The 27,663-nt window shown below is 51.5% G+C and overlaps 1 protein-coding gene across 2 annotated transcripts; it reads right to left on the bottom strand.

Annotated features, from left to right (window-relative positions):
- Window positions 1–932: 932 nt before the first annotated feature.
- Sema4a (semaphorin 4A) lies at window positions 933–20,236 on the bottom strand. 2 transcript variants are annotated; one of them, XM_051157471.1, is made up of 15 exons: window positions 20,027–20,236; window positions 19,637–19,804; window positions 18,063–18,223; window positions 17,173–17,235; window positions 16,860–16,958; window positions 16,511–16,616; window positions 15,479–15,595; window positions 14,922–15,046; window positions 14,608–14,783; window positions 12,909–13,059; window positions 5,209–5,389; window positions 3,111–3,229; window positions 2,801–2,958; window positions 2,244–2,344; window positions 933–1,549 (listed from the first exon to the last, which is right to left on the bottom strand). In XM_051157471.1, exons 1-15 carry the CDS (start codon window positions 20,088–20,090, stop codon window positions 957–959), a joined length of 2,382 nt encoding a protein of 793 aa, XP_051013428.1. In that variant the 5' UTR covers window positions 20,091–20,236; the 3' UTR covers window positions 933–956. The 2 variants fall into 2 exon arrangements, with proteins under 2 accessions (XP_051013428.1, XP_051013427.1); XM_051157470.1 differs by lacking the exons at window positions 18,063–18,223; window positions 19,637–19,804; window positions 20,027–20,236 and having other exon boundaries at window positions 16,511–16,633; window positions 17,173–17,218.
- Between the last annotated feature and the right edge of the window lie 7,427 nt (window positions 20,237–27,663).

Here is a 27,663-nt window from a genome sequence, read left to right on the forward strand (position 1 = left end):
TCGAACTGTAGTCACGATGAGCGTGGGTGTGCTGGGGACAGCAGGTGTGGCAGCCAGAGTGTCTGGCAGGCACAGCTGAGGCTGGTCCACACAGTCCTCGCCCTGCCTGGAGCACAGGGAAGGGCTGCCTGGAGCAGGCTGGGGCTGGCAGGAGCTGCAGAGCGCCACCCACAGACCTGGTCCTGGTGGGAACTTGGCCGCCACAGAAACAACACACCATAAGCCTTGCTTAAAGCTTATGTCTTTTTTTTTTTTTTTTTTTTTTAAATAAAAAATAAATTGTCTTGTGACAAGCAGTTTTCTGAATCCCAAAACAAAGGGAAGACGAAGGGAGAGTTCAAGGGGTCAGCCACACTAGACAAGTGAACAAGGCTCAGATTGTGCCCATCATTCTAGCCAGACCATAGACAGTAACAACCCGTCCAAACTGAAGCAAGAAGGAAGGTGATTAGACTTCAGAACAGACTTCCCGAACAGTAGGGCGTGACTGGGAAGGGAAGCACAAGGGGCCAACTCCCTAAAGAATCTTGGAGACCTTGGGAGAAGGGAGGGCTGGTGTTCAAAGCAACAGCTGGTTCCGGAGTGGCAGCTTTCAGGCTGGTGTTTGCAGGAATAGCCCCAGCTTGCTCGGGTGCTTGGGCTGGTCACCACAGAACCCTGGATAAGCCACACCTTTCAGGGTCTCCTGGAGTAGGTACACTGTAGGATGGCTCTTGGGGTTGATCAAAACTGAAGACTCCTGTCTGCTTCTTCCTGTCATGGCACGGGTGCAAGGTGTGGAGACAGCGCATGCCCTTGCAGAAGAGAGTTCTGAGGGGGGAGACCCCACTGGGTGCTGTAGGTAACACACACAGTAGCAGGAGCGTCTCCCACCCTGGTCAGAATGGCACTGTACCTGGGCCCAGCCAACATGGCGAGTGGCTTGCTCTGCTCAACTCCCTATCTGTGTTCTCAGGTTAAGCCACTTCAGGGCCCAGATGGTTGTTATCAGCATCTACGTCACTGGCAGAGGTCCTGTGGTCCTTGGAGGGCTGAAGGTGTTGCTCCCTGCTTAAGGGGGCCTTTTCCAAGGTGGGCAGAGTCCCACAGCCCTGAACCTTGCCGCGAGCCCGAAGCGCTCCCAGCGGGGAAGCTAGGAGCACAGTGAGCACCCCTAAGAGCACGATGGCCAACAGGACAGTGACGATGAGAAAATGGGGCCAGTAGGACCGCTGGGCAGCCATGGAAGCTCCACCACCGACCCTGGTCAGTGGGACCTGCACACGCTCCCGGGGAATGCCCGCCAGCTCAGGATCCAGGGCCAAGGGCTGGTCCTGGCTGTCTACCCAGTAGGAGACCACGGGGTATGAGTATCCATTCTCAGTGGCCACACATTGGTAGAGGCCCCCAACACCGTCCTGAGGCAGCAGCAAGAGGGAGCCATTGTAGATGGTGGAAGAGGCTTCTGGGATCCTGGCTCTGCCGTGACTCCAGTGGTAAGAGGCCAGTGCTGACAGGTGCGGGCAGGGCAGCTCCAGGATGGAGTTAGGAACTGCCAGGACTTCTTTAACTGAAGGGTAGCAAAGAGGTGACACATTCAGTGCGGGTGTGCGAGGGAGGGAGGAGGGAGAGCAGCTATACTTGCATCTGGTCTCACCCTGTAGTCCAGGCTGGCCTTGAACTCTCAGCAATCCCGGTGTCTGGGATTACTGGTATGGACCACCATGCCTTCTGTCTGTCTTCTGATCCTATTTCAACTCCCAAGCTCAGGGCTTAACCTTTCTCTGTCTCCAAGGTAGACCCCAAACGAGCCCCCAGTCTTTCTCCCATCTAACTTCTTTTTTTTTTTTTTTTTTTTTATTAATTTATTCTTGTTACATCTCAATGTTTATCCATCCCTTGTATCCCTCCCATTCCTCCCCCCCCATTTTCCCATTATTTCCCATCTAACTTCTACCCAGGTCAACCCTTAGCAGCTTCTGAGATCGGCCAAGGTCAGACCTGTTCAAAGTGGTGTGGTTATAGGCAGCCTCCAGTATTTCTAATTCCTCCCCAGGCACCAAACCAACACTGACCTCAACTTGAACCCTAATGCAGCCTCCAGCTCAGAACTCTCTGAGCTGTCCTCAGGCCGCTCCGGAGCCATCCTGACCACTGGACTTAAGTCTCAGCCTAGGCAGGTGCTGCAGAAGCCATGGGGCAGAAAAGCCAGCCCCTCCCAAAGCCCTCTAGTGCCTTGGCACCTCCTCCAACCCCGCACTCACTAAGTTGAGGGGGGCTCTGACGCCGGTGGCTCCTGGCCATGGGGCCTCGGGCGCACGCCCACTCAGGATTGCCTCGTTCCATGTCCTGCTTCCAGGAACTCCTGAGAAGACAAAGCAGGTGAACACAGCTCTTAAAAAGTGGGAGAAGAGATGGCTCGGAGGTTAAGAACACTGTCTGCTCTTACAGAGGTCCTGAGTTCAATTCCCAGCAACCACATGGTGGCTCACAGCCATCTATAATGAGATCTGATGCCCTCTTCTGGTGGGCAGGTATACATGCAAATAGAGCACTGTATACATAATAATAAATAAATAAATCTTTGTTTTTTTAAGTTGGAGGAGAACGGGAGGACTACAGGGAAAAGGTGAGGCTAGGGAGTTCAGGTAGAAGAAAACAAGGGCAGCTTCAAAACTGCCTTGCAGAAGGCCACCTTTGGTATCTGGACCCTGAGGGGTGAAATCTGGGTGTGAACGTGTTGGTGCCCTTTTGAGGGTGGGGAAGAATAGTAACAGCCTTGGCCGACTGTCTTTAGCTACCATCCAGGACCAGCACTCACAGGGCGGAGCCAGACAGAAGGCTGCAGATTCTTGATTCGGGATCCCAGGCACAGTGGGGGTCCCTGGCGAGGACACAGTCTACACAGCTCTCATAGACACTGCAATTGGCCCGGGGAACTCTCCAGATGCCTTCTGAGAAGCCTGCAAACACAGCCCCCTGAGAGGGGGTGGGGGAGGGAGAGGGGGGGAGGGAGAGGGAGGGAGGGAGGGAGGGAGAGATAGAGGATGTCAGGAGCCCAGACACGCTGGCCCAGGCTCCCTAGGTCCTCCTCACAGAAAAGACCGTGTCCTGTTCCAGTCTCTTCTCACCTGGGTGGGGGCCAGCTGCAGGTTTCGAACAGGCTCAGGCTCAGGGCTCAGCTGGATCTCCTCCACGAGATAAGCACTGCTGTTCTCAGGCACCACAGCCTTGTGCAGGGACCCCGTGGCTGCAGAGACAGAGACAAGATAGAACATTCCCTCACATGCCTCCCCAAGCAGGCCAGGCACAGGGCATCCAGGCCACTCGGTCCCTCCGTGGCCCAGGGATGGAGGGCTCTTATAGCTAGCGTTCTTCCCTTTTGTATATGATATATGTACCTGTCAGGTGTGTGTGCACACATCCATGCAGAGGACTTTAACTCAGGCACTCTCCACTGAGACAGGGTCTCTCCCTCTCATTGAACTCGGAACTAGCTGATCCTCTAGATTGGCTGCCTAGTAAATAAACATCAGGGAGCCTGGCTGCCCCACCCACTACCCTCAGTGCTGCGTTTAGAGGTGCCCAGTACAGCCCCAGCTGTTACATGAGTTCCCAGCATCTGAATTCTCCCTAGCCTCTCTCCAGCCTCTTGTCTATTTTTCTTTCTAGTATGGGGGTGGGAGAAGGGAAGGGTTAAATCCAGGACCTCTCCTGTGCTAGGCAAGTGCTTTCCCCTTGTGCCATATTCCCAGGCCTCTTTTTACTTTTTGGTAGCCCAGGCTGGACTAAAGTGCAATCCTCCTGCCTCAACTTCTCAAGTAATTAGGATTATGAGCCTGCAACACCAAAGCCCTCCTGTGCATGCGTGCGTGCGTGCGTGCTTGTGTGTGTGTGTGTAATTTTTTTCGAGACAGGGTTTCTCTGTGTAGCCTTGGCTGTCCTGGATTCACTTTGTAGACCAGGCTGGCCTCGAACTCACAGTGATCTGCCTGCCTCTGCCTCCCGAGTGCTGGGATTAAAGGCGTGGGCCACCACTGCCTGGGCTGACCACCCTTTTAACGGTTGCAATGTCCCAACACCTAGAAATCTGAGGTAAGAGAATTATGAATTGCAGGCCAGCCTGTTTTACATAGTGTCAGGCCAACCAAGGGTTACATAGTGAAACACTGTCTCAAAAATAAAATAAAATAATTTACAAAGTTGGCACTTAGCCTGAATAACAGAATGAGAGACTATGTCACTAAAGAAGGCAGATGCTCTACTTGGTTTTCTTTCTTTTATTCTCCTCTCTCTCTCTCTCTCTCTCTCTCTTTTTTTTTTTTTTTTTTTTTTTTTTTTTTTGTCTGTTTTGTTTTTTCTAGACAGGGTTTCTCTGTGTAGCCTTGACTATCCTGGACTCACTTTGTTGACCAGGCCAGCCTAGAACTCAGAGCGATCAGCCTGCCTCTGCCTCCCCAAGTGCTGGGATTTCAGGCATGCACCACCAGACCCTCTACTTGGCTTTCTACTCTGCAACTAATGCATAGTGCACTTTTCTTATTCAGCACAGTTTATGCTCTTCATCCACCCATTCCACAAGCCTGGGGAATTTTTGTCTGTATTCTTCCTACTGTACACTCAGCCAAGGCACAGCAGAGACACACCCCTGGTAGGGCCTGGGAGGGTGAATGAACCCCGTGGCTTCCTCCCAGGAAAGCATATGCCCTCCATCTGCTCTGCGATCTAACCACACTCCCCAGCAGCCCGCCCCTCTCTCCTGAGCCCACCCCTATTCTTGGCTCATGACCCTGGTCTGCTTGCTTCCTAGAGTACACAAAAGCTTGTGGACACGAGCTCCCTGGCTCTCCCAGCCCAGCCTATTGCGTTCCCTTCACAGCTTGACCTGCCTAGGGTCTCCTCTCTTGCCATCTTCCCATCACCCTCTCTACTGGATCCTTTTAGTCTTGTCTGTCTGTCTGTCCGAAAGCAATGGGGCTAAGGACATACACAGTTGGTGCAGTGCTTGCCTGAAGTCTCCGGACCCCATGGTGGGGGTGGGGGGTGGGGTGCAGCTCATACACTAAACACCATGGTGGGGGTGGGGGGTGGGGTGCAGCTCATACACTAAACACCTGTTAACTGAACAAACTGAACAAGTGGAAGAACTCATAGGCTTTCCTGCCTCAGCCTGGGTTCGATCCCTGTCCTGGTCATCCCGGGTACATATTTCTGGAACCCCGTACTCACACGTGCCCAGGTACATGACCACATGGCGGCTCCCGTCAAGGCCAAGAGCTGGCTCCACGGCAAGCTGTGTATACTCTACGCCGGACTTCACCAGCAGAGGTGTTCCTACCACGTGCTCATCCATCAGAAAATGGTCCTTCATGAAGGTCAAGGCTTTGTCAGAGGAGGGGCCCGTGGAGCACTGGAAGAAGATGGAAGCAGACCGTGTCAGCTAGCACTTTTTCCTTAGATCATACATGGGTGCACCCCACCCTCCCTCTTTCCTACCCTCCTCTGTCCCCCTCCCTCGGGGCAGTCCTGTTCAAGACGGTGGGTAAAACTCAGAGCCAGGGCTCCTGGGCTCTATGAGAGGCTGAAATACACTAATATATGAAAAGCAAGCGGGGCTGGAGAGATGGCTCAGTGGTTAAGAGCACTGCCTGTTCTTCCAGAGGTCCTGAGTTCAATTCCCAGCAACCACATTGGCTCATAACCATCTATAGTGATCTGGTGCCCTCTTCTGGCCTGCAGGTGTACACGCAGACAGAGCACTGTATACATAATAATAAATATAATAATAAAACAACAAAAACAACAACAAAACCAAAGAAAGAAAAGCAAGCGGCATGGGGCACGGCCGGCATGCCCCGTGGACTGTGTTAGCTGTTTTTCACTGCCCTGGTCCTCCACGTCTGCATCAATGCCAGCACCCTGCTTTACTGTGTCTGTGGTTCCTGGCGTGGCATAGGACCCAGCACAGTCAGCACTGAGTCAGTGACAGATCAGTGACAGAATGGAGGTGTGACAGAAAGGGGCGGCGTGGCAGTTTTGCGTGAACTTGCTGCGTGACTTGGGGGAGTTCTTCTTCCATTCTGAGCCCTGTTTCTCTCGCTCATACGCGAGGGTGTTGGACACGCTGTCTGTTCAAGGCCCTGTCAACCGGAGAAAACGGTCCTTCCTACCCATGAGTGTCTTCCTGAAGCCAGTCCCAACTGTCACCTACAAGCTGTGCATTGTGATCACCACAAGGTGTAGTAACACAAGTCACTTCACCTCTTTGAGCCGCAAATTCAACTGTAAACATCTACATCTCATTTTCGTGCCAGCAAAGAACATATGCATTTATATCTACATATAAATATTTTTTTTTGCTTCTTCCTATGGAGATTTTAAATTTTTTATTTTTACTTTGTTTTATTTTATTTATTTTTCACTTATTTAGTTAGTTTTTGATTTTTCCAGACAGGGTTTCTCTGTGAAGCCTTGGCTGTCCTGGACTCACTTTGTAGACCAGGCTGGCCTTGAACTCACAGCGATCCGCCTGCCTCTGCCTTCCAAGTGCTGGGATTAAAGGCATGCACCACCATGCCTGGCTCTTTAAATTATTCTTAAAATATCTCACTTTATTACTCTTTCTTTGTGTGTATATGCGTGGATGAGTCAGGTGCTTGCGGAGGCCAGAGGTATCAGATCCCCTGGTGCTGCCTGAGGTGGAAGCTGGGAACCCAATCCAGGTCCTTTGCAAAAGCAGTAAGCACTCTTAACCACTGAACCACCTCTCTAGCCTCTCCCACACTTTTTAAAAAAAGATTTATTTATTTAGGAGCTGGAGAGATGGCTCAGAGGTTAAGAGCACTGTCTGTTCCTTCAAAGGTCCTGAGTTCAATTCCCAGCAACCACATGGTGGCTCACAGCCATCTATAATGAGATCTGGAGCCCTCTTCTGGTGTGTAGGCAGACAACTGTAAAAAAAGATTTATTTATTTATTATGTATACAGTGTATACCTACGTGCCAGAAGAGGGCACCAGATCTCATTCTAGATGGTTATGAGCCACCATGTGGTTGCTAGGAACTGAACTCAGGATCTTTGGAGGAGCAGCTCCTGCTCTTAACCACTGAGCCATCTTTCCAGCCCCTCTCCCACACTTTTAAAGATTCCAGACATGGCCTCATTGTGTAGCCCAGTCTGGCCCTGAACTCTCAATCTGCCTCAGTATCCTGAGTACTGGAATTACAGGTGTGAGCCACCACGTTCTATATAGGTAAGAACATAGCCAAGAAACACCAGATTTTTGGGTAAAACTGCAAACAAGACAAACTGAACCACACGAAAGGAAAAGAAACACAAACCCAAGAGGAAACCAGGTGTGGTGACATACACCTTTAATCCCATGACTGGGAAGGCAGACTCTGTGAGTTTGAGGCCAGCCTGGTCTACATAACCCATTCCAGGACAGCCAGAGCTACATAATAGAGAGATCTGTCTCCAAACTCCCCTACCTCACATGGTATTTTTTTTAATTTAATTTTAATTTTAAGTATATGGGTGGTTTTCCTATATACATTGGTCTGTGTGTGCCTGATGCCTAGGAAGACAATTAGAGGATGTCAGATCCCCTGGAACTGGAGTCACAGAAGGTTGTGAGCTACCATGTGAGTACTGGGATCAAATCCGTGCCCTTTAGAAGAGCAGCTAATGTTTTTAAACACTGAGACATCTTTCCAGGCCCTATTTTTTTTTTTTTTCAATAACTAGAGAGAGAGGAAAATGAGGGAGAGAGAAGGTAGGAGAGGAAAAATAAAATAAACACCTATGAGGAAACAAAAATAACTCAAAGAGGAGAAAATGTCACAGAAAATCCCATCTCTCTCCTGAGAGGGAGAGGAAAAGCTATCTCGTCCCTAAAATTAGAGGAGTCCTCACCTCACAAAGAAGAGGGCAGGCAGGAACCACACACATCTCAAGGGAGGAGGCGGCCACCGATCACAGTAAAGCAGCCAGCTCATCTTCAAATCCAAGACAACTCTAATCTGCCAAGTACACTGACCTGGGGATGGTGACTCAGGCCTGCAAAGCCAGCACTTAGGAGGAAGAAGCAAAGGATCAGGAACTCAAGGTCGTCCCTAGCTAGGACGAGAGTGGCAGGGTCTCTCTCTCTCTCTCTCTCTCTCTCTCTCTCTCGCTCTCTCTCTCTCTCTCTCTCTCTCTCTCACACACACACACACACACACACACACACACACCTAGGTAACGCATATCTCAGAAACTGTACTAGGTCCTAGACTAGACAACCGTAGAAGACATAGAAGTAAACTGCAAAACAAAACGGGGTGGGCGGGTCGGGGCAGGGTGCCTCCTCATCGACTGAGAATTCTTGCTGTTCTTTCAGAACCAGACTTGGGTTCCCAGCACCAGTGTTGCGTGGCTCACTGGTAACTCTAGCTCCAGGGAATCTAACACCCTCTTCTGGCCTCTACTGGCTCCGGCATATATGTGGCACACACCAAAACACACACACACACACATATACATAAAAAATAAATAGCCTGGCTACAATAATGAATCTTTAAAAGAAAATATAAATTATAAGAGACTTAAAAGGGTCGAGAGGCAGAGACAGGCAGAGACAGGATCACTGTGAGTTCAAGGCCAGCCTGGTCTACAAAGTGAGTCTAGGATAGCCAAGGCTATACAGAGAAATCCTGTCTTTAAAGGGGAGAGGGGCGGAGCTGGGGAAATGTTTCAATCAATAAATGTACAAAATAAAAGATGTAAGCTTGGGTCCCCAGAACCCCCATAGAATTCACGTGTAGTGTGTGCCTGTAATCCCATGTAGGGAGGTGGAGACAAGAGGATTGATTATACTAGGACTCCTTGGCCAGCCAATCAATAAGCTCCAAGGTCAGTGAGAGGTCAGCCTAAAAAAAAAAAAAAAAAAAAAACAAGACGGAGAGCTGGGCATAGTAGTCTTAACATGTGGGAGGCAGAGGCAGGCAGCTCTCTGTGAGTTCAAGATCAACCTGGTTTAAATAATGAATTCTAGGCCAGCTAGGACAACACAGTAAAAAGAAAGAAAGAGATGATGAAACAAATGAGGAAGAAACAGAACATCAATTTCTGGCCTATAGCACTCATGCACACATATATACATGCACACACAAATGTAAATATATGTACACATACACACACACACACAGAGCAAAAAACCCTTTTAGACAGTGGTTCTCAACCTCCCTAAGGCTACAACCCTAATACAGCTCCTCATGTTGTGGTGACCCCCAACCATAAATTATTTTTGTTGCAGCCGGGCATAGTGGCACATGCCTTTAATCCCAGCACTCAGGAGGCAGAGGCAGGCGGATCGCTGTGAGTTTGAGGCCAGCCTGATCTACAAAGTGAGTCTAGGACAACCAAGGCTAACACAGAGAGACCCTGTCTCGAAAAACTAATAAATAAATAAATAAATAATTTTCGTTGCTATGTCATAACTGTAATTTTGCTATTATGGATCATAATGTAAATCTCTGTGCTTCCCAGTTGTCTTAGGTGATCCCTGTGAAAGGCTCATTTGACCCACACAAAGGGGTTGCAACTCACAGGCTGAAAAAACACAGCTTTATGATAGCTGTGACAGCAGGGCATGGTGGTGCACACCTTTAATCCCAGCACTTGGGAGGCAGAGATAGGCGGAGCTCTATGAGTTCGAGGCCAGCCTGGCCTACAAAGCAACTCCAGGACAGCTAGGACTACAAGAGAAAGTTTGTCTTGAAAAACCAAAACAAACAAAAACCCAGTATCTGTGACACTACTAGAAGTCTGAACTGTGAGTCAGGTGTCTGTCACTGCCCCACTTGAAAGACAGACAACAGAAGTACAATTTTGAAGCCAGGCTGAGTTACACAGCAAAACCACTTTCAAAAACAATTAATTAATTAAAATAAGGGGGCTGAGCTGGGCAGTGGTGGCGCACGCCCTTTAATCCCAGCACTTGGAAGGCAGAGGCAGGCAGATCACTGTGAGTTCGAGGCCAGCCTGGTCTACAAAGTGAGTCCAGGACAGGCAAGGCTGTCTCGAAAAACCAAAAAATAAATAAATTAATTAATTAAAAATAAACATGCTGCCCTACTCATGGTGTCTCCTCATAGCAATAGAACAGTGACTAAGACACTGAGTACAAGAAAAATTTTCCTTTTTCTTTGCTTTTGTTTTTTTGAGACAGGGTTTCTCTGTGTAGCCTTGACTGTCCTGTTCTCTATATTTGTAGACCAGGCTGGACTTGAACTCAAGAGATCTACCTGCCTCTGCCTCCCTGAGCGCTGAGATTACAGGTGTGCACCACTGTGCCCAGCTAAGAAAATTATTTAGAAATAAAGAAAATAAATGAAATTTTCATGCTAAAATGGTCCATTGGGCACCCAGTTCAACACAAACCATGCAAGCTCAGTGTGGAGCTTGTGCCTACAGGGGACTGGCCAGGTGGCTCAGCAGGTGACTTTGACTGATGCCTGACAACAGCCTGCACTCTGTCGGTAATGGAAGGAGACAAGTGACATTGTAAACTGTCCTCTGACCTGGACACACACACACACACACAAACACACAGTCAAAAAGACACATAATTTAAATGTTGAAAGAGTCCAAAGGGTTAGGCATCCAAAACAGTTTAGGAATCCTCAAAACAGTTGTGGAAGTTACGGGTCACAGAGCGAGCCTTGCAAAATTTGCAGGAAATAATTTCAACTCTAAAACCATGCATGCCTAGCCAAACCATCAACTGCAGGAGTAGAATAAAGGTGGCCTCAGCACTCACCATCTCCAAAATCTTACCTGCCTGGGCCCCAGTGCTGGGACTGAAGGTGTGTGCCACCACGCCCTGCTATGCTTTGAATTTTATTCCATTTGTTTGCTTAATGTCTTCATGCCTGAGCAGCGGGGCGTGGGTGAGTGAAGGTCAGAGAACTGATGGGAGAACCATTTCTCTTTCTCTACCGTGTGTATCCTGGGCAAGCATCTTTACCCACTAGTCAGCCTGACAGCCCCTCTTTTGGTTTTGAATAACTTTCTTCTCTACTTTTGCAAATCTCAGTGAGCTCTTATTTTCAATCTTTTGCTTTTTTTTTTTTTTTTTTTTAATTAAGTGGCAGATGAGACTAAGGAACCCTGTGCAGGGAACTCAGACAAGCCACATGGCTGCAGCGAAGGAACGCAGGACTTCACATCTGAACCAGGGCAGCTCTTGGGACATCGTGCTGCTTTTTTTTTCAAGAATACAACTGCCCCCGGGAGGTGGTGGTGCCCGCATTTAATCCCAGCACTCTGGAGGCAGAGGCAGGTGGATCTCTGTAAGCTCGAAGCCAGCCTGGTCTACAAAGTGAGTTCCAGGACAGCCAAGGCAACACAGAGAAATCTTGTCTTGAAAAACCAAAAGAACCTTTAATCCCAGCACTCGGGAGGCAGAGGCAGGTGGATCGCTGTGAGTTCGAGGCCAGCGTGGTCTACAAAGTGACTCCAGGACAGCCAAGACTACACAGAGAAACCCTGTCTCGAAAGACCCAGAAAAAAAAAAAAGAAAAAGAAAAGAATCCTGTCTCAACAGAGAGGAGGAAAGGAGGAGGGAAGGAAAGGAGGAAAAAGAAAGAAAGGTGAAGCCACAGGATGCATGCAGGAAACAGAAGCTATGTTGTCACTGGAGAGTGACCAAGGGACTCTTCCAGGAAGAGGAGGGAGGGAAGCTACAGGGTGTTGCAGACCTAAGGTCAGCCGGCCAGGCTGAAGGCTTTTTTGGAAAGCTGTTTAAAGAGCCAATGGTCTGACTTCAGGAGATCCAGAAAGAGACTGAAAGGAATATAAGAGCTTAGAAAAAGCTAGCAAAAAAGATTACGGTAGTGATAACCCCAAGAAAACAAAAGGTACATAAAAGAGAAAAGTAATTGTGGCTCAGCTGTGAGTGAGTCATAGATATTAATCTCAAAATTACTATGACAGGGGCTGGAGAGATGGTTCAGCGGTTAAGAGCACTGGCGGCTCTTCAGAGGCCCTTCCTGCATTCAATCCCCAGCGACCACATGGTGGCTCACAACCATCTGAAATGGAATCTGATGGCCTCCTCTGACATGCAGGTGTACATAAAATAGAGCATTCATATATATATATATATATGATAAATAATTTTTAAAAAGTAAATTTCAAGTTCCCAATGTTGTGACACTGAACTTGAGTTTGAAAGGAGACATGCAAGAGAGAGCTGGGAGTGGTGGTGCACGCCTGTAATCCCACCCACGGGACAGAGGCAGGAGGTGAGTGTGAGGCCAGCCTTGGATGAGAGCGGTGTTCCAGCACCAATCTCGTATAGGCTTCTTTGATTTTGTATTTATTTGCCCCTCCTGATATCTTTGAGATAGAATCTCTCCAAGTAGCCTGGGCTTGCCTTGAATTTGCATTGATCCCCATCCTCTCCCCTCCCCCACCCCAACCCCAGCCTCTGCTTCCTCCTGAGTGCTGGGATGACAGACACGTACAACTCTGCTCAGCCTATAGGATCCTCTCAATATGTTCACATAATTCAGATTTTTACAAAAGTTACGAGAAAACGGTGCAGGTGACAAGCATTTGGGGGGTGGAGGCAAAGCAGTAAGAAGCTTAAGGGCAGTGTGGGTTACAATGGACCCTGTCTGAAAATACCAAACTGTGGGTGAAGCTGTCCAACACTGCGGTTGGCACCCAGCCCACGCACTACTAATTCTTTGGTGAGATAGCCAGGTTTTGGTGTTCACTTAGCATTGGGAAAGATGTGTCCCTGACAACTGTTCTGGATATAGGGTGGTATTGGCCATCTGTGGCATTGGGGCAGCTGGGCTGGGTGTGTGGGCATCTACCACACCATGACGACGCCTTTACATGCACTCCGGGATGCTGTGGGAGGAGTGGGTGGTACTCACGCTGCCTGGCCTTGGGCTGGCCTCCGGGCCCCGATAAGTGGTCCAGCGTGACGTTTCCTTGTTCAACTCCTTGTACTTTCCTTTAAAGACGCGCTCGACGTCCGTGAGAGAGAAGGCACAGACTGCTGAGCTCCTGGTCCCACCAACCTGCCTGAAAACAGTGAGAGGGAACCCACTGTGGTTTCCTCGCCCCTCCAGCCCCAGCAGAACTCAATGGAATCCCAGCAGGCCTGGAGGGTAGGAGGCAGGCCAACCTCTGAAGGCTTCTTGCTTGTTTGCTTGTTTGTGATGATAAGAGCCTCACAGAGTTCCCTGGCTCTGGCCTAAGGCCTGGCTAGAAGCCCATCTAGGGATCTGAAATATGATTGTTCCTAATGAGGATTAATTGGGGCACAGGCCCTGGGGTGGCCCCTGCTTATCCTGCCCAGGCGGGGCTGTGCCCACGGGAAGAGTAGGAGAACCGGCTCTCGGCTGAATTTACATGTAGCCTTCTTTGAGTCCCTTGGATCTGTGGCTCTCAGAGAATGAAGCACAGCCCTGTCATTTCTTCTGCTGGGCTGTGTCAAATCAATATGTCTCTCCCACTCTCTAACACACTGCCTGGGTTCTCAGTTCTGCATCTGACTGATGTGAGACCCACCCACACACATTTGCTGCCTAACACACTGTCGTCGGGTGCCTAAGTACGGTGTTGCCAGGTCACGGCTGTGGGTCCTTTGGACCTTTCTTGGTTCCTGTTTTCTCAACCATAAGGGTCTCCCTTTTAGCCCTGACCGTTAGGAAGCGGCTGCTACACGCGTGGCTAGTTTTACAATCGCATTTGTGCCATACAGACCCTCCACGACCTTCTGGTATTTTCCTTTTGGCTTCCATGTCCTTTCCTCGTGGGTGGGTTTTTGCCTGTTTGTTTTGAAGCAGTGTCCAGTAGCGGAGGCTGTCCTCACTACAGCTGAGAGTGACTGGCCCTCCTGCCTCTGTTTCCCAGGGACCACCATCCCTACCTTACGTGGTGCTGGAAATCCAACCCAAGGCTTTATACGTGCTAGGCAAGCACTCTACCAACCTGGCTCTTGTTCATTTTTGAGAGAAATTAGTCCTTGAACTCCTGATCTTCCTTCTCATTACCATGTCTACCTTTGTTTTTTGTTTTTAAGATGTATTTATTTCTTACTATGTATACAGTGTTCTACCTGCATGTACACCTGCAGGCCAGAAGAGGGCATTATATCACATTATGGATGGTTGTGAGCCACTATGTGGGTGCTGGGAATTGAACTCAGGACCTCTGGAAGAGCAGTAAGTGCTCTTAACCTCTGAGCCATCTCTCCAGCCCCTATCTTTGTTTTTATCACTGTTTTACTCTGTTTGGGACAAGCTCTCTCTGTGTAGCCTACCTGGCCTCCAACTCCTTAGCCTCTTACCTTCCAAGTGCTGAGAACAGATGCTACGTATTTTGCTGATTTTTAGTGTCTGCCATCTGTAAGCCTCTTTCCATCCTTTTTGGAACGGGACTGAATAAAGTTAGTCTCTGAGCTTTGTTTTTCCCTATGCATGAAAGACTGCAGGATCCCTGGGATCTGGTGATGCTCAAATGCCTTCCCGATGTAAAGCGCAGAGTATAAAGTAGGGTCCGTATCAGACCTCCTCACTTCCCTCGGATCCCCAACGCAGCCCTCCTTTTCCCTGCCCTGTTGCTCACCACTGGGAGGTAAAGACTGCGTAGATGCGGGGAACAGACTCCTGGGAATCCGCGGGCAGCAGGACCGCGTGGCGAATGATGTTGAACGGCAGCTGCCCTGGCTGAGCGCAGAGCAACTGGGCCTTCAGGAAAGTGGTCCACTTCTTCTGCAGCAGCTTTTCACCGCCCACGTCGTTCTAGGGGAACCAGCGCTGTCAAGGCCTTGCGTGGACCGGCCCCTCCCACCCCTTCCCCATTCCCATTGGCTTCCTAGCAGACCGGGGGTGGAGGGGGCGGGAGAGTCGGGGGAGGGGGAGCAGGGGGGCGGGGCAGACCTTGCAGACTCGAGCAACCCTGGACGTGTACAGCTCCTCAAAGAAGTCAAACTCGCTGGCTGTCTCCTCGAAGAAGAAATAGACGACCTGGGTGGACGGGATGGCTGCCACGAAGGAGGCATCCGCTGCGGGGGGTGGGGGGGGCAGGACAGATACCTCAGGGGACTGAGCATCTGGATGCTGAGCATTCCCTTGGTGACAGTGGTGGGTGGGTTTTGGGGGCAAGGACAGATGTTGCCTCCCAGCCCACAGCCCGTTGAGACATATGTGTACTTTATTCCTTTTTATTTTACTTGAGATAGGACCTTACTATAGCTCTGGGTGGTTTGAAACTCTCACTGTGTAAACCAAACTGGCCTCCCTTCACAGAGATCCACCTGCTGCTGCCTCTGCCTCCCGACAGCTGGGATTAAAGGCGTGTGCACCACCCCAAACAGCTGTGTGGACTACTTTAACTCATCTTTGCAAAGAGAGTTGAGTGAATTAAGGCAAATCACAGACCCCAGGGGTCAGGGAGGGGGCCCCAAACTTGTGTTGACTGGGAACCAGGGCCTTACGGTACAGCCAGCGTAGGAAGATGTCAGTCTTGAGAACAGGCTGGGATCCCAGCGTCCGCATGAGGATGGGCTCGCTGCCCAGGAAGTTGTTCATGGTGCCAGAATAGAGCATCCCATCTGGGACCGGGGAGAGGGATGAGAGGCAGGTGTATCAGGGGAAGGCTGCCTGCCCTCCTCAGACATGCCTTCCTACTATTCTGTACCCCCGTGCAAAACCCCAAAGGCCAGCTCACAGGTACCCTGTTTAGACCCCTCTGCCTACAGGCAATGGCCTGGGCAGCCTTCTGAACTGAGCACTGGACAGCCTTTTTTCCTTCTTGTCCTTCCTCTAACACCAATCCCAGAAAATGACTGTCTTGTGCTCACACACCCTGGGTCCCTGCTTATCTTTTAAGTCTGTACAAAAGGCAAAGGCCATCTCCTGTAGGAAGCCGGGGTGGGAGGTCTGTGATGGTTTGTGTCCAGGCAGAGGCACATGACTCTTTTGCTGTGGCCCTTTCAGTACCCAGCTCAGTGTAGCACATCAGGGGAGGCATTCAGGCGTGCACAGTGATCAAACAAGTGGCGGGACCTTGTGCCTCACCTACTGCCTTACTAGGCCATTAGGGCCTTGTATCTTCCCACAGTGTTTCCTTCCACCCCGTTGGGAACAGTTTCAGAGGGGATAGTGGCTGAGGAGCCTGGTTTCTCCAAGGTTCCTGGTTCCCTCTGTCCCTTTTTTTTTGGGAAAACTCTCTCTCTCTCTCTCTCTCTCTCTCTCTCTCTCTCTCTCTCTCTCTCTCTCTGTGTGTGTGTGTGTGTTTTGGTTTTTGAGACAGGGTTTCTCTGTGTATCCTTGACTGTCCTGGACTCACTCTGTAGACCAGTCTGGCCTCGAACTCACAGAGATCTGCCTGCCTCTGCCTCCTGAGTGCTAGGATTAAAGGTGTCCGCTACCACGCCCAGCCGGGAAAACTATCTTTCATACCTTGCTTTTCCCAGAGTGGCTAGAAAAGGCACATTTTAGGATGGCCTGAGAGGACCCATACTCACCAACCAAGATAGCTGTGTGCTTATGAACGGGGTCAAAGGGGCTTTGGCCCTTCCCATCCATGACTCTGTCCTTCTGGATGGGCAACAGGTAGGAATCTTGGAGTTCCTAGAGGGGGGAAGAGGCTGGGAGCCCAGAATGCCAGGGTCGCACGTCTGAGAGATGAGGAACACGATGAGGGAAGGAGTAAAAGGGACAGAGAGGGGAAACTGGTCTGGGGCTAGGAATCTCACGAGGGTCCTCAGGGACCAGAGATTCCCAAAGCTACTGAGGAATAAGCTGGGGTGGGTGTGAAAAGAGGTGTGCGCGGCGGCGGGGGCTGTGGGCAAGTGGGGCCGTCAGACAACTCACAATGAAGGTACAAGCAGGGCTGAAGGCGAAGGTCCCACAGGCATAGAGGTGGGTGGTGTTGAAAGAGACCAGGACACGAATGAAGTTGAAACATTGTGTCTAAGGAAAGGCAGAGAAACTCCCATTTACCCCAAACTCCTGGGGCCTTAGGACCCATTCCCAGTGGAGAGAGGGGCTGAGATCAGCACCAAGGAACTCTTTGACAGACCATGATCCAGACAATAGTCACAGGGACAGGCCCTCCTGTGCTGGCCCTCCGGTGGCCTTATGTAGCCCAGGGTTCTGTAGCCACTCTGCCCCCACTTGCACTTACCTCACTGCTCTTCTTCTTAAAGGCACATTCACTCTTTTTTCTCTCACTAGCTGGCCAGGGTATCTAAAAGTGGTGATTTGAGAGGAACAGATGAGAGGAAATGAGGTCTTTGGGTTTTTTTTTTTTTTTTTTTAATATAAGCCACTCCCTCCCCCACTCCCCCAGCTCCGATCTAAAACCACCAGTAAGTAAGTGGTGAATGGTGGCCTGGCAGATGGTCATAAAGCCAGTTTGATTAGGACTATAACTTCCATAATATTAGGATTCATCTGGACATGGCTCTGTCGCAGAACCAGACAGCACTCTGGCTCCGTGTCACAGCCAGCTGGTGGTTACAGCCAGATGCCATGGGTAGGTGCCCGGCATCCACAGCAGCGGTTAGAAACCACAGATTTCCTGGGGGAGACTGTCAACTCCTTAGAGAAGCTGCAGAGGAGGGGTGCGGATAATACACCCAGAGCCTTCCACACTCCAGACAAGTGCTCTGCCAGTGAGCGACACTCCTTGTCCAAGACTCTGGAGTTTTAACCCACACCCCTTATGTGCAGGTGGCCAGGAGACCACACACTAAAAAGGGCCCAGGAAATGCGCCTTCTCCCTCCCCTGCCCTCTTTCCCTCACATTTCTGTCATTTGGGTGATGATAACACAAGAATCATGGATTTCTCTGAGTAGGGTGCACCTCAAATTATTCGAGCCACTGATTTGATCCAATGTTTTTTTCCTGTGCCAATGAGTTCCATGTCAGCCGTATCGGCTACTGATGTTAATCGGTATCCGTGGCCTCAGTGGACTCTGTCACTGCCGATTCAGAGGGTGGCAGGTGGCCGTTCATATGAAAACAGCTGCTGTGCCCACTCCTAGCTGGACCCTCGCCTCTGGTCTTCTCACCGTGTTCCTTAGCCTTGGGGCTCCCGTGTTCTGGATGTTCAAGGCCAAGATGGCCTCCCGAGCCCCCACGTAAAGAGTGTTGCCATCGCCACTCAGGAGCAGCGTGTCGAAGTCTCGGAGACCTTTCTGTTGGAAGAAGCTGAGGGCTCTGTGCCCATCTCCTGTTGGGAGGCAGCGGTAAGGAGAGAATGAAGAGGAACCGCGAACCGCAGCTGGTCCCTGGGGCCAAGGTGGGGGAGGGGTGGCAGGTCTTGGCAGCTGGACCCTTCTGCTCTTTATTGACAGCCCCCTTTCCCTGCACCCCCAACAGCAGGCACTTGAACTTTGTGTGTTGAGTCCCCAGAAGAGAAGAGTGGCAAAGATATGATAGTGATAGCTTGGGGGCTGTTGGGGTGGGGGTGGGGCAACCCTGCTCGCTCGCCACAGACAGGAAATGAAGTGAGGTTTGAAATGAACTCTCAGGCCTGGTGGAGGGGAGCATGAGGCAGGATGAGAGAGGAAACCAACCGACAGGTAGGCACAGGAAGGGGTTCCCAACCGCAAACAACAGAGGCTGCTCTAGGGATTTCTCACCAGTAGCAACACAGCGACTAGAAAAGCTGCTTCCCCCTACCATTTCTAAGCCCCATGAATGTGGGCACGCCTGACGACCAGCTGGACAGGCTAAGTACACTGGTTAGCAGGGCACGTTTGGTTCGCTACCTAGTGCGGTGGGACGTGTGTGTGTGTGTGTGTGTGTGTGTGTGTGTGTCTGTGTGTGTGTCTGTGTGTGTTTATACACGTGTGAATATGAGAAGTGCAGCTAGGAGGAGGCAATGCTCCAGAGAGACCTTCTGGGCCTCTGCATTAGTCAGAAGGCAACCTGGCTGTTCCCGTTCGGGCCTAAGGAAATCTTAGGACCGAGGTACCCGTGGGCTAGCCTCCCCCGAATGCTGCACACACCCAACCTGAAGAAAGCTCCCTCTGCTTTTCTCCCCTCAAGCTCAGTCTTGCTGAGTTTGCACTCTCATCCTGCCCAGGGTTGCCTCTCTTTCCACTGACAATTACATCTCCTTTACCATTCTCCCTCAGAAGGATGATGCCAAGCTACAGCCATGAGCAGAACTGCCTTATTTGTGTGTGTGTAGCACTTCCTCTGGGACATTTCCTGAAACTAAAAGGGTCAGAAGCCCCACAGACTCATCAAGACACCACTGAAACTGGGCCCTGGTGAGCTGCCAGGATGCCTTCTTTCTCCTGGGCACTGTCTGGCCTGGTGTCATATCAGCAGACAATCTAGCATGGGTTTTGTCTTTGGGGATTCCTGAAGCTATGAAAGCAGGCAAGAATTGAAGGTACCCTGCTTGGCGACAGTGACACTGTCACTGCTGACTTGGAAGAAAGGCAACAGTGGCCCTTTGCTTCCCTTCCAGATCAGTTTGTTCCTCAAGGGCTCTCCCCTTCTCCCAGGCCCCCTGCTGGCATCCATGCTTTTCCACTTCATCCCCTTCCCTCCGGGACACCCTTCTCCTTCCTCAACCCCTCCCATCTGTCTCTACAGTGCCATCCGTACCTCCCAGTTACCAGACACTTACCTGCATGATATTTGACTCTGGGCACGGGCCCCTGCCCACTAGTCCCGGTAGCAGGTGGCAGTGACAGCAGCAGGAACAGTTGGAAGAAAAAACCACCCAGGAGACTCCAGGGGTCCTGGCCCAGGGATGGTAGGGCCATGGTCAGACAGAGACTGTCACCAGATGGCTCTGGGGAAACAGGCACTTTCTGGGTAAGCAGTGCTTACCACACCCTTCCTGAGGGCCAATAGGAGAGCCCCAAGGGGGCAGAAGTTCCTCTCTGGAAGGGCCCTCAGAGTCTCACTTCCATCCCATTCCCAGCCTCCCCCTGCCCTCCGCACAGGGGTGTGGATTGGCCCAGTCTGGGTCTCTGATCTCCTACTATTAAAAGCCCACCTTGGCATTTCTCACCTGACACATAGGGAAGTTCCTTTCCGTTCTTGCCCCTGAGCGCCTGAGCGCCTCCTGGCCCCATGGTTCACAACCCTGATTATTCCTGGCCCTGGGCAAAGGGCTTCTGGGGAACTAGTTCCTGTACTCAGAAGGTAGATTCCCCAGGCTGGCATGTCACTCAGCTGACACCCTGTGAGCCCTTCTACTCACTGCAACCCAGGCAGACAGCCAACCCTCTCGCCCTGAGGGCCCCCCAGGGGGGTTCCCCCCAAGGGCTCTGACTCTTGCTTAATTGGGCCTATCTAGCCCTTTTCTTTGGGTGTCGGCATGCCAATTTATCTACCAGCTTGGCCGGCTGCATTTCCTGGGAGTGGCCTGGGCAGGAGTCACTGGCAGAATCCCAACCTCTACAGCTCCCCCAACCCCCACCCCCACCCCCTTGTCTCTGTGCCTCCGTCTGCCTCTCAGGAGCTCTGCATCATCCTTCCCCGTGACCACCCGGTGCAAGTCGCCCACCTCAGCTCACATACCCTTGAGCCAGCCACACTGAGAAGTCCTGGGTTCAAAGCCTGACGCAGGATGCCATCCAAGGCAAAGAAGGGGGTCCAGGCAAGGGGAGAAGGCTCAGCCTGGCTGGAACGGGAGCGCGGCCCTCCAGGCACCCATCCTGCCAGAGCCAGTGTGGGTTCCAGGCCAGGGAAACCAGAATTTCTACCTCGAGTTGTGACAGATCCTGGCTTGGGCGGAAGTTGGTGAACCGTGGATCAGGGCGGGGAGACTGGAAGGTGGGGGGGTTGAGGGAGGAGTGAGGCTCACGGGCCTTTCAGGAGACACACCTCCCTCCCTCCTTGGTCTATCCAGAAATTAAGAGTTCCTTCTAGGCCGCTTCTCCTTGTTTCTCTAGCACAGCACTTCCAGTCTAACCAGCCTAAGCTGCAGGTTCCTCTTGCTTAAGGCTGCTCAGTATGACATTGTCTCTCGTATTCCTCTTTTTACTGACCCTGAGGTAGGGTTCCCCCACAGCCACATGCTGAGACCTCTGACCTCCCACACTCAGTGGGGACCACAGCCTTGAAAGATAAAACAGTTAAAGCCAGGCATGGTGGTGCATGATTTTAAACCCCAGAACTCAGGAGGAGGCACAGGAAGGTGGATCTCTGAGTTCAAAAGGCCAGCCTGGTCTACAGATGGAATTCCAGGATAGCCTGGGCTACACAGAGACGCCTGCCTCAAAACAAATAAACAAACAAAAAGTAAAAGAAGAAGGAAAAATAAAACCCTAGATTTATATTAGATTTTTATCTATAGCTTTGCCTAGGAAGTCTCCTGTAACTTAATGTCTCCTACGCTTAGGTCGGCAACATCAGGCCGGTGGGAAATTCAAGAAATTTCCCCTTTGAGCTCATGCGTTGTGGGATGCACCTTGGAGAGGCAGCACCCAGCTGGAGCCACACAGGTGGCTACTTCCGCCTCCCCAAAGGCTCCAGGAAGACGCATAACGCAGGGCTAATGAGTAACCAGGGGCTGCTAGGCCAATAAAGAGTGATTGCAATCCTGCCCACTCACCCGGGTCAGCTGACTTCAGGTTAAACAGAGAGATGACCCCAGGCTGATCTCCATCCTAAACACATTTCTCACTGCCAGGGTCCCCTTCCAGTCACAGCTCCGGGGATTGGGGGATTGTAGATGCATTCCTCGGGAGAGCCCCCTTGGCCTTCCCTTTATGTTTCTTCTTCTGCTCCCATTCTCTGCCATGGCCCAGGAGCTGGGCTCACACTGACCCTCCAGAAGGCTGTATCTGTCAAAGCTTGCTAAGCCCCGCCCCCTCCTCCTCAAACTCTGATGCTCATTGTGAGGATTCTGCCAATCTCGCTGTTCTCTCCTGACACTATCTTCTAAGTCTCCTTGACCTCTATTGAACTCGGGCTTGGGGAAGCCACCACCCCAGGGCCCCTCTTTGGAGACAGATTGGCCTATCTGGGTCACAGGGAGGAGCTGCGCTAGGGAAAGCCAGAAGAGCAGCTCCAATGCCACCCTGTCTGTGCTCTAATCCACTACTGTCTTCTCGCATAGGGAAAGGAAGCAAGGCCACGTAGGCTGGACAGCCTGCTCCCCCATCTTCCTCAGACCTGGCTCGTTCAGAAGCTGCCTACACAGCTGGCTCCTTCTGTCCCATCTCCTGCCCTAGTGGGTTAACTCAGCTCAAAACTGCTCAACGGATGCAGTGAGCAAGCATCAGGGTGGGAGGATCAGGGGCCCGCTCCTCCAGCTGAGAGGACCAATCACTCTGGGATGATTCCCTGACTCACAAGGAACAGAGGTCTCCCCCAAAGAGAGGCCATCTGATGTCAGACTCAGCCTAAGTGTTTCCGGTCCCTTGGTGCCACCCACTCTCTCTCCTCACAAGGCCTTTCAGGTCAACCTCACACTCCTGAACCCTAACAGGTACAGCCACACAAGGTCTTCTGAAGAGGCCCCGTGCTGGGTATGCCATCCTGCTGCTGGGAGAGCCTAAAAACGGTTTTTTAAAAGAGGACTACATTCTCACCCACACTGGGCCCCACAAATTATGTAGCAGGTTCGGCTCCCAGGAAGCTCAGAGCTGGCAAGCCACACACCCTCCCCGCCCCCCTCACTACACAGATGAGGAAACCAAGGCCAGTGACCGGAAGCCTCTGAGCCAGGATTGGTGGCAGGCAGCAGGCAATCTATATATAGACCGGCTGGTTCTCAAGCTATGACACAAGACCCCCTTGGGGGTTCAAACAGCCCATTCACAGGGGTCACCTAAGACCATCAGAAAACCCAGATCTTTACATTATGATTCATAGCAGTAGCAAAAGTACAGTTATAAAATAATTTTATACCAAATTGGGTTGGGGGGGGGGGTCACCACTGTATCAAAGGGCTGCAGCCATAGGAACCACTGCTTGCGACAAATGCCATCTTCCCTGCAGCTCAGCCTGGGGAATCCCCAGGACCAGGACCGTGTGTCAGCCTCTGGAAGTCACAGCATTAAACTTAAGGCTCCCTCTGTCCATTCCAGTCCTCCCACATGCCCCCACACCTCCTCCACCACAGAGGAGAGTAGCCCCTCCCTGTGGGACTAGATCAATAAAAGTAGCCATAGGAAGCAGGGGTGAGGAGGGAGGGATGCTGGAGGGTCAAGTCCTCACCCTACTCCTTGACGCTCTTGAGCTCCTGCCTTGCACGGAGGCTTCACTGAGGGAGCCAGCGCAGAAGCCACCCCTGGCTTCACCGGTCAGGTTTTCCCAGCCTCCTTCTCTTCCTAGCCTTAGAAGCAGCCCTTAGGAGAGCAGGGTCTTGGGGTACAAGCTTTTCCAGCTCTCCTTTCAAGCCATGGGCTTTTTTTTTTTTTTTTAAATGATTATAGTCAGTCAAACGAACTTACATGGATTGCATGCCTATTGGGTGTATGCGTGTGTGCGCGCGCACAAGAGAGTGTGTGTGCATGTGTGTGAGTGTGTGTGTGTGAGTGTGTGAGTAGGCACTAATGATGCTCTCAGTCTGTATCCCTAGCACCCCCCCCCACATCTACATCTTCCTGTCCCTGCAGGTCTCCAGCATGCTTACCACCCGCCCCACTCCATGCACCCAACCCCTTACCCAAAGCCTCTTGGGTTCCCTCTCCCAGTCTGGCTAGTGCTGGAAGCTGCGTTTAAGCATTACACACAATGGTCTGACTTCTCTGTCTGCCCCTCCTCAGGGCAGAGTCAGCGCCAGACAATGGCCCGCCCCTCGGTTCCGCACTGTCTGTCGGCTCCCCGGTTTCTTACCTGGGGCTCGGGATTCCGCCCGCCGAGCTTCCCTCCCCCTGAAATGCCTGGCAGCTTGGCTTTCCCGTCTCCCAGTGCCTTCTTCCCGCCACCCTCCCACCCCCATCCTCAACCCCATCCCACCTCACTGGTCCTTAGTCACCATGGCGACCGCATCTCTAAGTGGGAGGGACTAGAATCTCCCCATATTCTTCCTCCTCCTCTCCTGTCCCACTGTGCCCCACTTCTGTGGCTTCTGGATTCTCATTTGTGGAGGCAGGACTCCAGATGTGGCAGAGGGGGCACGGTGCTCTAACCCCTGGGACCCTGCTCAGCTCCTTAGTCCACCCTCAGGTAGGCATCCGTGTACAGATCTCGGCTGTAGGAGACCACTGAGGCAATCCCCTTTGTGGCCAGTTCCTCTTCATCTCTGACTAAGTACTGTGAATGCATAAGGAAGATGCAAATGAACGCTAGCCAGCCACCTATAACTGGAGTTTACTGCTGAGGATGTACACAAACACGCATACCTGTACGCAGGAGTCTCCACCACCCACAAGCTCAGGAAACCATCTTCATTAACATCCTGACCTCTTAGGGAGGGGGTTCAGATCCCGCACTCTCTTCCTAAGCCACTACTGAGAGGGTGGTGTCTCCAGAAACCAACAACTAACAGCTCCTGAGACCCACGAGAAGAGGAAGGAAAACAAAACAAAACAAAATAACAACAAAACCAACCTATGTTGTAAGAGGAGGGTAGGAGGCAGACTTCAGAAAGAACTTCTCCAAAAGTCTAACAGTAAATAGGAACAGAAGATTAGAACCAACAGTGACCTGGATTCTTTCTCATTTGAGAAACAGGAGAGGCAAACAGAGATTTGTGGGCACTTTAGAAATTGCCCTGCTCCTGAGTGACCCTGTCCCTGAAATCCCTTCTGTCCCCGCAGGGCCTCAACTTCTTCAAGAAAGGGAGGAACTAAGAGAGACTCTGTAGGCTGGCTTCTTAGGAGTGCAGGACTGCCTGCCTGCTAGGCACCATGGGCCTAAGGAACAGGGTCTCTAGACGCTGTCCTTCCTGGCGATCTATAACTTGCTGTGTTACCTCAGATTGGGCCCTTGCCCTCTCTGACTCCCATAAGTAAGAGAAGGGCACTTCAGGCCAACTGCGAGCAGCCTGGCTCTTCTACAGACTAGTATTTTTAGGAAAAAAGGAAGTGAGTGCCCTGAAGGGGCCAGGCAGGGCAGAAGGCATTATTACAGGCCAATCCCGGTTCCCTTTTGAATCTAGGTTGAGGTGGAGGGGTGAGCATTTCCTTCCAGGGTGGGATGACGAGACAGGCCACGTGCTGGCTCTTTCTAGAAGTAGCTTCTAGTAGAAGTGGACTCAGCAGGGTCACCTGCATGCTCCTGTCTCTGAACTTCCACACTCACCCTGTGTACTGGACACGAGGCCTGTGTCCTCTATGGGCGTTCTCCCAGGCACTGGGGGGAGGGGGTGTGACGTGGGGGGAGCAACACAGCGAGTTGGTGCAGAGGAACCGATTCTCATGGAGTCCTCAACTCCCTGTCACCGTCACCTTCACCCCTAGGGGCTCTGAGTCCAGTCTGTGTGTGAGGATTGGAGGGGACTGCCTCCAATAGTGATCCAAGAAAAGCGATGCCTACAGCCAGGCGATGGTAGTGCTCGCCTTTAATCCCAGCACTCGGGAGGCAGAGACAAGCAGATCACTGCGAGTTCGAGGCCATCCTGGTCTACAAAGCGAGTCTAGGATATCTAAAGCTACACAGAGGAAACCTTGTCTCGGGGGGAAAAAAAAAGCGGGTGGGGATGGGGTGGGGGGGTGGTGCCTACAGGTCTCCTTGGCTCCACAGCATCCTGGGTCTTTTCAGACTTATCCTGGAGCTAAGTTATCCAGACATGAGAACAGGGGTTTTAGCTCCTGTGAGGCCGTGGTTCGAAAGGGAACTGGCCTGACCCCCAGCTCTCTTGTTCCCAACCCTCGAAAGGAAAAGGAAGAGCCACTGCCTCTGCTGCTATGAATATATTTAGCTGGCTAATACTGGCTGCTTAGCCTCAGTTTCCCCACCTGTGGGAGGATGGGGTAGCCAGTACTGCTGATTTGTGGGAGGGGCAGCAAGCGGCTGATAGAGCTTAGCAAAATGAAAATCCCTGGAGGAAAAGAGAGAGGGAGGGAGATGAAGAGACCCAGGCAAACTGTGGCTGAGGAATCATTCCTAAGGGTTCCTGGGGAGGCCCTGCCCCCTGGCAGAGGCCACAGTGACATTTCCCCACCCCACCATGATGCACTAAAGCAGGCACACAGACACTCTGTGTCCTGGCATCCCACTCCCACGCCACCTCCAGGGATCATGGTTCGCCCCAACCACCACCACTTTTATACCTTACCCCAAAGCCCAGCAGGAGTACAGACCCTGTCCGAGAGACTTCCAGCAGAGTCAGTACCCTGTGGGGCGGGCAGGCTGGCTGAGCAAGGGCCAGCAGGGTAAGGGAGAGGGCCTGCCAGCCCCCTCCAGTGCCCCAGTTCCCAGGAAGCTCTTAAAGAGACCAGGGAGAATTAGCCAGGGGCAGCTTAAGGGGTGAATGTAGAAAAAAGGAGATGGAAGGGACTGGGGAGCAGTGTGAGCGCCTGTTCCCGCGCTGCCTTCCCTGAAAGCCCCCAAAATCCTCTGCCTGTCCTGTGCCTCACTCCATGAGGACGGCCATGCTGGCCACCCAGCTCTGACCACCAGCCCCCGCGTCCTGCTCACTCCCTCCCCTCCCCCATATTCATGGCACCTCAGTCTCTGGTGAGGGGTGCCAACTGGCACTGGCTGGAACGAGGTATGGAGGGCAAGCCCAAGAATTGGAAGGACCTAAGACGGAGCTGGGAAGGCAGACTCTTCTCAGTGCCCCACCCCCAAGTCTCCTTTTCTCTGCCCCTTGGGCTCTGGAGAGGCTGAGAGAGGGAGGACCCTGGACACCCTCCCTTCCTACTTCTGACGGCCATTGATGTGACAAGGGAGGGAAATGTAATCCCAGACTGGGATCAGAATCTGAAAGGTTAGCAATTCAAGGCAAGTGTGTGTGGTGGCACAAACCTTTAGTTCCAGCAGACACAGGCAGATCTTTGCGAGTTTGAGGCTAGCCCGCTCTACACAGTGACTTCCAGACCAGCCAGAATTGCCTGGTGAGAGACACTGTTCCAAGACAAATAAACAAACACAAAACAAAGCACACAACAAACAAAAAGGATGTTCAGGGCTGGAGAGATGGCTCAGTGGTTAAGAGCATGGGCTGGCAGGGCAATGGGGGCGCACGCCTTTAATCACAGCACTCGGGAGGCAGAGGGAGGCAGATTGCTGTGAGTTTGAGGCCAGCCTGGTCAACAATGCAAGTCCAGGACAGCAAAGGCTACAAAGAGAAACCCTGTCTCAAAAAACCAAAAAGAAAAAAAGAGCATTGACTGCTCTTCTAGAGGTCCTGAGTTCAATTCCCAGCAACCACATGGTGGCTCACAACCGTCTATAATGGGATCCAATGCCCTCTTCTGGCTTACAGGTGTACATGCAGGCAGAACACTGTATATATAATACATAAACAAATAATTCTTTTTTTTAAAAGGGAGAAGAGGCACGGTTCAAGGCCAGACTGGGCTGCAGGAGAGCTTATCTCAAAATTAAAAGGCTGGGAAGATGCTCAGTTGGGAATGTGATTGCCACACAAGCATGAGGACCAGAGTTTGATTCCTGAACACACATATAAAAAAAAAGTCAAGTGTTTAAAAAAAAAAAAAAAAGAAAGAAAAGCCAGGTGTAGTTAAAGAAGGTCTTTAAACACCTCAGAGACCTACAGAATATGGCATTTAAAGATGTTTTTAT

Source organism: Acomys russatus, chromosome 15 (assembly GCF_903995435.1).
Source record: "Acomys russatus chromosome 15, mAcoRus1.1, whole genome shotgun sequence".
Classification (NCBI taxonomy): Eukaryota; Metazoa; Chordata; class Mammalia; order Rodentia; family Muridae; genus Acomys; species Acomys russatus.

Coding starts and splice junctions, on each gene's coding strand:
- Sema4a (XM_051157471.1), bottom strand. CDS start 20,090: ATGGGGCCAGGAGGCGCTCAGGCGCTCAGGGGCAAGAACGGAAAGGAA. Junction 14,784..14,921: donor GGGTTGCTCGAGTCTGCAAG/GTCTGCCCCGCC, acceptor TGGTTCCCCTAG/AACGACGTGGGCGGTGAAAA. Junction 1,550..2,243: donor TCAGAGCCCCCCTCAACTTA/GTGAGTGCGGGG, acceptor GCTACCCTTCAG/TTAAAGAAGTCCTGGCAGTT.